Source organism: Primulina eburnea, unplaced genomic scaffold, assembly GCF_022965805.1.
Source record: "Primulina eburnea isolate SZY01 unplaced genomic scaffold, ASM2296580v1 ctg1285, whole genome shotgun sequence".
Taxonomy (NCBI): domain Eukaryota; kingdom Viridiplantae; phylum Streptophyta; class Magnoliopsida; order Lamiales; family Gesneriaceae; genus Primulina; species Primulina eburnea.
This window is the reverse complement of record NW_027330808.1, coordinates 183,076-192,450: the sequence shown is the minus strand read 5'-3', so window position 1 is coordinate 192,450 and position 9,375 is coordinate 183,076. Positions and strand designations below refer to the sequence as shown.

At 38.7% G+C, this 9,375-nt stretch overlaps 1 protein-coding gene across 1 annotated transcript; it reads left to right on the top strand.

The window, feature by feature from the left end:
- The first annotated feature begins 2,345 nt into the window (after nucleotides 1–2,345).
- Nucleotides 2,346–8,914, top strand: LOC140820599 (uncharacterized). The gene is made up of 4 exons (XM_073180905.1): nucleotides 2,346–3,963; nucleotides 4,219–4,922; nucleotides 7,793–8,111; nucleotides 8,355–8,914. Exons 1-4 carry the CDS (start codon nucleotides 2,346–2,348, stop codon nucleotides 8,912–8,914), a joined length of 3,201 nt encoding a protein of 1,066 aa, XP_073037006.1.
- Nucleotides 8,915–9,375: the final 461 nt, after the last annotated feature.

The window sequence follows — 9,375 nt, the reverse complement described above, 5'->3', positions numbered from 1 at the left end:
AAATATTACACAAAATCCGTAACCTTAGCTCGGATACCACTTGAAAGCGGACCGGTTACGGTGGCCGGAAACGCAACGGAAGCACAAAAATTCGAAATTTTGAGGTACAAATTTCGGCCACCACATATATATCTTGTGTAATATTTACAAAATCAAAAACCATACATATGATGTTGAGAAAATTTTACCTATCAACTTTAAAAGTTGATTGTGGCTCCAACTTTGTTGACTAGCAACAAAGCTCTTGAATGGAAGATGAATCTACAAGCTCTCCTCCAAATCCTTGAAGCTTTCCTTCAAATTAGGCCCACCACCAACTAGGTAGATCCCCTCACAATTTGCACTAGAAAAATGTGAGGATTTTTCAAAGAGAAGTGTGTGTTTTCTCCAACAAATTGAAGAACACAAAAGAAGAAAAAATGGAGAGAATAAACTTGAGAGGTTTCGGCCATCTCTTGTGGAGGGAAGGGAGAATCATTTTTTAATTCCATGTCTTGGTGTTGCAAAAAGCAAAAGTGAAAAGTAGCATGCCATGCCATTATTTTATTCAAAAGTAATCTCCAACCCTTCACCTCCCATGCATGCATACAATATAGTTTTTAATCAAATTAAAAACTTTGAACTAAATTTAATTATCTCAAACATATTTGAGACTAATTAAACATTACTTGAATTTACCCAAGTCCCACTAGTTAAATAATTATTTTAATTGAGCTCTACTAGACCCAATATTATTTAATTAATCCAACACTTGAATTAATTTAATTATTTGGGCTCTACAAGGCCCACTAGTGTTTGATTAATTCAACACTTGAATTAATTAAATTTAGTCCATAATAATGTTTATGAAAATCACAATTTTCAAAAACATTAGTCACTTGGCCATATTTTAATCTAGGAACACTTCCATAAATTAAAATTTATATTTCTCTCATAGAAGTCATACTTCTATTTTTCTTTACACTTATAAACACATTTATAAGCCGTTCAACACATTGAACTATTTTCTCCTTTATAGAAGTCATACTTCTAATTTTCCTTACGCTTATAAACTCCTTTATAAGCCGTTCAACACATTGAACTATTTTTACTTCTCATCGGGATTTACAAAGCTAGTACTTGTGTGGCCCTCAATGGTTCATTGATACAACGAGCCGTGGGTTCACATCTCCATGTGATTCGGACTAAACATGTCCTTATTCGAGCATACCCCAATTGCTCCATTCTTACTTATCAACTCCTTGATAGTAAGAACGTCAGAACTCAAGTCTGATAGTACCCAACCAATCACGTTAAACGCCTAGCAGCATCGCTTACGTGATTCCCTAGGTATCACATGATAGTGCCTGCAAGAACCATTCAATTATGGTTAGCGTACAGTACGGTCCCTTCAACTCATATATCCCGATCGATTCGACAACCATTGGTTTATCGAGAGTTGTCAATGAATCGATACTATGTGTCATGTCGTAGTTGCATCGATGGTGCAATCTATGAAACACCTTTCATAATTACAACCATACTCTGGCCAGAGATTTCGATCTACATACACATGATAACACATAGGATATCCATACCCGAAGGTAAGCGGTGAATCCCCGACTACAATGCATCGACTCCTATGTGTTTCGACAGAACACCCAACCTTGCCACCTGATGACCCCATGAGAGTCGGTAAACAAGTCAAAGTGTAATTCTAGCACATAGAGTCTCAATGTTGTCCCGGGTCATAAGGACTAATTCTGTACAACCATAAACCAGGACTTTTCCACTCGATAAGTGAGAACCACTTGGAAAGTCCTTTTATGGAGGGTTGTTCAGTGCACTCTACAAGGAGCACCTATCTGCATGTTCGGACATCACAATGTCCCCTACCAATGAAACATGGTACTCACATTGCAGATACTAGTCTCTAACTCGAGCGGCCTATATCCTTCTTAGTGGCGGCTGAATCGACTAGGAACCGTTTAGAATATACAGTATTACAAATATGAGTTTCATGATACTCATCATATGAGCATCTCATATTCTTTCTACTATTTGTATATTCAAGGGCTTTATCTATGCAGCTAGCATGGGTATACAGATAAAGATTTGCCAAAGTAATAATTTCAAATATTATTAAAATAAAGACTGCTTATACATAGAGTTTCATTGTGAACACTCGGCCAACACTTGGCTCGACGGGCACCTACTCTAACATGGATTGGCACATGACTTCTTCTGTTTGCGACACTTCGGTATGTATACTTCTGTATCTCATTGACGTAATGATATGATGATATGTATCTTTTATGGTATATATATGATTTCAAATGATTTTAAACTGAGATGCAATGTAGGAGATGCCACCTAAGAGGAAAGTTGTAGAGGAAGAAGATAGTTCCTCATCTCGAGTTGTTGGTGAGTTTAGTAAGTTGCTCAAGGAGCAAGCCAAAGTTCATGGAGAACAGATCCAACAGTTATTGAGATTGCAGAACCCAGCTCAAGGTGGAGGTAGAGGCCTTGTCAGGCAGGAGCCCAGTTCAGAGGGAGCTTATGACAGATTTAAAAGAATGAATCCACCTGAGTTCATGGGACGTGCGGATCCTCTTGCAGCTATGGAATGGGTTAAAGCTATTGAAGCAATCTTTGACTATCTACACTTTGAAGATAATGATCGAGTTAGTTGTGCAGTGTTTCTTCTGACCAAGACTGCGCGCATTTGGTGGGAGGCCACGAAGGTAACTGTCAATGTTCAAACCCTTAAATGGAATGAGTTCAAGGAGCTATTTTATGACAAATATTTCTCCACGGATGTCAAGACTCGTAAAGTGAAGGAGTTCTTGGAACTAAGCCAGGGCAACTCGAATGTGAATGAGTATATTTTGAAGTTTGAAGAAGGTTGCTTGTTTGTTCCTTTCATTGCTTCGAATGACAAAGATCGAGGGGAACACTTCATGAGAGGCTTGAGAGCCGAGATTAGGAGGGATGTCAGAATGTCTAAGGCCGCAACGTACAAGGAGATCGTGGAGAAAGCTCTTTTAGCGGAACAGGATGAGAAAGAGATTGAGAAGGAAAGACAATTGAGAAGGCAAAACTTCAATCAAAAGAATCAAGCTTCGAATCAAAGTTTTAAAGGGGGATACAAAGGCAAAGGAAAAGAAGAACATCGAAGTAAAGCTCCTGCAGTTCAATCTGAGACGAATAGGCCTTTATGTCCCAAATGCAACAAGCCCCACAAGGGTGAATGTCTCGTAGGGAGCAACAAATGTTACAGATGTGGAGGTGCAGGTCACATTGCCATCAACTGCACCCAATCTTCAGGCCGAGGACGAGTCCAAGGGCGCATCTTCTCTTTGACTAAGGAGGGTGTTAATCCTGATACGTCGGTTATATCAGGTACTATTCAGATTTCAGGCAATGTAGCCCTTACTTTAATTGATACTGGAGCTACACATTCTTTTATGTCTGAAATTTTCATGAGATCGTTGGGTATTGCACCTATATTTGAACCTCTCCAGTTTACTATTATGCTTCCCTCGGGAGATGTGATTTGCCCAACAAGTGTGATTAGAGCTTGTCCTATTCAAGTGAATGAGAGAATTTTGTTTGCTGATCTTATTGTCATTCCTATGATTGAGTTTGATGTGATTTTGGGTATGGATTGGCTATCATCGTATCGTGCAGTGATAGATTGTGTTGAAAAGACGGTGCGATTTCCGATAGAAGAAGGTGACAGTAATGTCTTCAAGGGTTCAGGTACTTCGCTTGGCACTTCTTTTATTTCTTGCTTGAAGGTGAATAAGATGTTGGTTAAGGGTTGTCATGGATTTCTGGCGTCAGTGATGGATGTGAGTAAGGAATATAATGTGGATGTGAATGGTATTGAAATTGTTCGAGAGTATTCGGATGTCTTTGCCGATGATGTGCCGGGGTTGCCACCCGATAGAGAAGTCGAGTTTGTCATTGATGTTGTACCTGGTACTACTCTTATTTCTAAAGCCCCTTATCGAATGGCACCGACTGAAATGAAAGAATTAAAGAACCAATTGCAAGAACTGTTAGATAAGGGCTTTATTCGACCGAGTTCCTCACCTTGGGGAGCACCCGTATTGTTTGTGAAAAAGAAAGATGGGTCACTACGTTTGTGTATTGACTACCGAGAGATCAACAAAGTTACAATTAAGAACAAGTATCCTTTGCCCCGAATTGATGATCTTTTTGACCAATTGCAAGGGGCAACAGTATTTTCCAAGATTGATTTGCGATCGGGTTATCACCAATTGAAAGTGAAAGAAGACGACATACCTAAGACTGCTTTCCGAACTAGGTATGGTCATTATGAATTTTTGGTTATGTCTTTCGGGTTAACGAATGCACCGTCAGTTTTTATGGATCTTATGAATCGAGTCTTCAAGTCTTATTTGGACAGTTTCGTCATTGTATTTATTGATGATATTTTGGTTTATTCGAAGACTCGAGAACTTCATCGAGAACATTTGAGAACTGTGCTGCAGCAATTGAGGGATAATCAGTTATATGCTAAGTTAAAGAAGTACGAGTTTTGGTTGGACCAAGTGACTTTTCTAGGCCATATTGTTTCTAAAGATGGAATTACCGTGGATCCAACAAAGATAGAATCAGTGAAGAAGTGGCCTATTCCTATGACAGTGGCTGAGGTTCGAAGTTTTCTTGGTTTAGCAGGTTACTATCGTCGTTTCATCGCTGATTTCTCAAAGATAGCCCTGCCGTTGACCACATTGACAAGAAAGACAGTTAAATTTGAATGGACAAATGAGTGTCAACAAAGTTTTCAAGAGTTGAAGGATAAATTGACATCGGCTCCAGTGTTGTCACTTCCTGAAGGAGTTGAAGACTTTGTAGTGTTCACTGATGCTTCTAAGAAAGGACTTGGTGCTGTATTGATGCAGCGTGGTAAGGTAATTGCTTATGCTTCCCGTCAGCTGAAGGATTATGAAAAGAATTATCCGACTCACGATCTTGAGTTGGCAGCTGTGTATTCGCTTTGAAGATATGGCGGCATTATTTGTATGGAGTAAAGTGTGAGATTTTCTCAGATCATAAAAGCCTTAAATATCTGTTTACTCAGAAGGAATTGAACATGCGTCAGAGGATATGGTTGGAACTTGTTAAGGATTATGATTGCACTATCAGTTACCACCCTGGGAAAGCGAATGTAGTTGCAGATGCACTGAGTCGGAAATCAGGAGTTGTGTTGAGTTCTATGATTCAAAAACCTTTATTTTTGGACTTGCAAAGGAATGAGATCGCCTTGGTCGAGAAAGGTACGATAGCTCGACTTTCAGCTTTGGTGATTCGCCCTACTTTGAATGACAGGATTAAAGTTGAACAACAACATGATGAGCAATTGTTGGAAATGAGATCTAAGGCTGAACAAAAAGGAAATTCTGAGTTTGGTTTAAATAGTGATGGGTTGATGACCTTTAGAGGTCGAATATGTGTTCCTATCGGTGATGATATTCGACGAGATATTTGAAAGCGGACCGGTTACGGTGGCCGGAAGCGCAACGGAAGTTTGAAATCTAAAATTTTAGCTTAAAATTTCGGCCACCCCATTTCCTTGTGCAACAAATACAATAACACACAAAATGACATTCATAGGGTGTAATAAAGTGTTACCTATCAACTTTAAAAAGTTGATTATGGCTCCAACTTTGTTGTCAAACAACAAAGCTCTTCAAGGCATGAAGATCTACAAGCTCCTCCTCCAAATCCTTGAATCTTTCCTTCAAATTAGGCCCACCACCAACTAGGTAGATCCCCTCAAATATTGCACTAGAAATATTTGAGGATTTTTCAAAGAGAAGTGTGTTTTCTTCAACAAATTGAAGAACACAAAAATGGAGAAAAATGGGAGAGAATAAGAGATGATGTTTCGGCCATCTTGCTTGGAATGGAGGAGGGAAGAGTTCTCTTGGGGTTGCAAAAAGTTGATACAAAAAGTTGCATGCCAACCATTATTTTAATCAAAAGTATTCCCCAACTCTTCACCTCCCATGCATGCATACAATATAGTTTTTAATCAAATTAAAAACTTTGGACTAAATTTAATTATCTCAAACATATTTGAGACTAATTAAACATTACTTGAATTTACCCAAGTCCCACTAGTTTAAATAATTATTTTAATTGAGCTCTACAAGACTCAATATTATTTAATTAATCCAACACTTGAATTAATTTAATTATTTGGGCTCTACTAGGCCCACTAGTGTTTAATTAATTCAACACTTGAATTAATTTAATTTAGTCCATAATAATGTTTATGAAAATCACAATTTTCAAAAACATTAGTCACTTGGCCAAATTTTAATTTAGGAACACTTCCATAAATCAAAATTTACATTTCTCTCATAGAAGTCATACTTCTATTTTTCTTTACACTTATAAACACATTTATAAGCCGTTCAACACTTTGAACTATTTTCTCCTTTATAGAAGTCATACTTCTAATTTTCCTTACGCTTATAAACTCCTTTATAAGCCGTTCAACACATTGAACTATTTTTACTTCTCATCGGGATTTACAAAGCTAGTACTTGTGTGGCCCTCAATGGTTCATTGATAAAACTAGCCGTGGGTTCACATCTCCATGTGATTCGGACTAAACATGTCCTTATTCGAGCATACCCCAATTGCTCCATTCTTACTTATCAACTCCTTGATAGTAAGAACGTCAGAACTCAAGTCTGATAGTACCCAACCAATCACGTTAAACGCCTAGCAGCATCGCTTACGTGATTCCCTAGGTATCACATGATAGTGCCTGCAAGAACCATTCAATTATGGTTAGCGTACAGTACGGTCCCTTCAACTCATATATCCCGATCGATTCGACAACCATTGGTTTATCGAGAGTTGTCAATGAATCGATACTATGTGTCATGTCGTAGTTGCATCGATGGTGTAATCTATGAAACACCTTTCATAATTACAACTATACTCTGGCCAGAGATTTCGATCTACATACACATGATAACACATAGGATATCCATACCCGAAGGTAAGCGGTGAATCCCCGACTACAATGCATCGACTCCTATGTGTTTCGACAGAACACCCAACCTTGCCACCTGATGACCCCATGAGAGTCGGTAAACAAGTCAAAGTGTAATTCTAGCACATAGAGTCTCAATGTTGTCCCGGGTCATAAGGACTAATTCTGTACAACCATAAACCAGGACTTTTCCACTCGATAAGTGAGAACCACTTGGAAAGTCCTTTTATGGAGGGTTGTTCAGTGCACTCTACAAGGAGCACCCATCTGCATGTTCGGACATCACAATGTCCCCTACCAATGAAACATGGTACTCACATCGCAGATACTAGTCTCTAACTCGAGCGGCCTATATCCTTCTTAGTGGCGGCTGAATCGACTAGGAACCGTTTAGAATATACAGTATTACAAATATGAGTTTCATGATACTCATCATATGAGCATCTCATATTCTTTCTACTATTTGTATATTCAAGGGCTTTATCTATGCAGCTAGCATGGGTATACAGATAAAGATTTGCCAAAGTAATAATTTCAAATATTATTAAAATAAAGACTGCTTATTCATAGAGTTTCATTGTGAACACTCGGCCAACACTTGGCTCGACGGGCACCTACTCTAACAATATTTTGATTGAGTCGCATACCGCACCATATTCGATTCATCCAGGTAATACCAAGATGTACCAAGATCTTCATCGACTTTTCTGGTGGCCAGGTATGAAGAAGGATATTGCGTTGTATATTTCTGAATGCCTACCATGTCAGCAGGTTAAGATTGAGCACCAAAGACCTGCAGGATTGTTGCAGTCATTGCCGATACCTCAGTGGAAATGGGAACATATCACAATGGACTTTGTTGTCGGACTTCTAAGGACGCAGAAAGGTTATAATTCGATTTGGGTCATTGTTGATCGTTTGACCAAGTCATCGCATTTTCTTCCTGTCAAGACTACTTATTCGATGAATCAGTATGCCGATGCTTATGTTCAAGAGATTGTTAGACTTCATGGGATACCAGTGTCAATTGTTTCTGATCGTGATCCAAGATTTACATCTGAATTCTGGAAGAGTTTACATAGAGCTTTGGGTACAAAGTTGGCCTTCAGTACAGCTTATCATCCTCAGAGCGATGGACAATCAGAACGAGTTATTCAGATTCTTGAGGACATGTTAAGAGCTTGCATTATTGATTTTCCTGGAAGTTGGGATTTGAAGCTGCCTCTTGTGGAATTCACATATAATAACAGCTATCAGTCCTCGATTGGCATGGCACCTTATGAAGCTTTGTATGGGAGAAAGTGTCGTTCACCTTTGTTTTGGGATGAAGTAGGTGAAAGAAAGATGTTAGGACCAGAGTTGGTTCAACAAATAGTTGATGTTGTAGCATTGATTCGAGAAAGAATGAAAACTGCGCAATCTCGACAGAAAAGCTATGCAGATGTTCGAAGAAGACCTTTGGCATTCGAGGTAGGTGATCACGTGTTTGTTAAGATAGCTCCTCTCAAGGGAGTTATGAGATTTGGGAAGAAAGGGAAGTTGAGTCCTCGTTTTATTGGACCTTTCGAGATTCTTGATAGGATTGGTGAGCGAGCTTATCGATTGGCTTTGCCTCCGGATTTGGATAAAGTACATAATGTATTTCATGTCTCAATGCTTCGTAAATATGTGTCGAATCAAATTCATGTACTTCGTCACGAACCACTAGACTTAATGCCAAATTTGAGTTATCATGAACGGCCGGTGCAAATATTGGATCGAAAGGTTAAAGTGCTTAGAAACAAAGAAATTGGGATAGTGAAGGTGTTATGGAGTAATCATATCATTGAAGAAGCAACATGGGAACCCGAGGAAGAAATGAAGCAACGTTATCCTGAATTGTTTACGTCTTGAGGTAAATTTCGGGGACGAAATTTTTATAAGGGGAGGAGAATTGTAATAGCCGATCATTCATTTCTTTTATTATGAATTACGGTATTTTATGGTGATGGTTTATGGCTTTACATTATGATAAGAATGGTAATGAATGTTATAGAATGGAATAGATATGAATGGGTAGAATAGAAGGTTGAATTTGAGTTAAATAGGTAATGGAAGTGCTTTTACGGTATGAAAATGTGGCAGTAGTTGTGATTTTTAGCATAATGTTTTGTATATTGATCCAATTGATGTGAGGCTACTTTCATTAGAAAGATAAGACCTAAGGCTATAACTTTGACGTTTTGCGTTTTGTTCAAATCATTGTGGAAGGTAGGCAAAAAGCGCCCCGAAGTGTGTCGTGCGTTTCGTCGTTACTCCAGTGACACATGTTGGGAGAAATGGCATAACTTTTTACTTAGACCTCCAAATGACCT

Excerpts from the sequence above, each read along its gene's own strand:
- LOC140820599 (XM_073180905.1), top strand. The coding sequence starts at position 2,346 with ATGCCACCTAAGAGGAAAGTTGTAGAGGAAGAAGATAGTTCCTCATCT. Across the intron at positions 3,964-4,218 it reads TGTCATTGATGTTGTACCTG|GGGCAACAGTATTTTCCAAG; the intron begins GTACTACTCTTA and ends ACCAATTGCAAG. Across the intron at positions 4,923-7,792 it reads TATTGATGCAGCGTGGTAAG|GTTAAGATTGAGCACCAAAG; the intron begins GTAATTGCTTAT and ends CCATGTCAGCAG.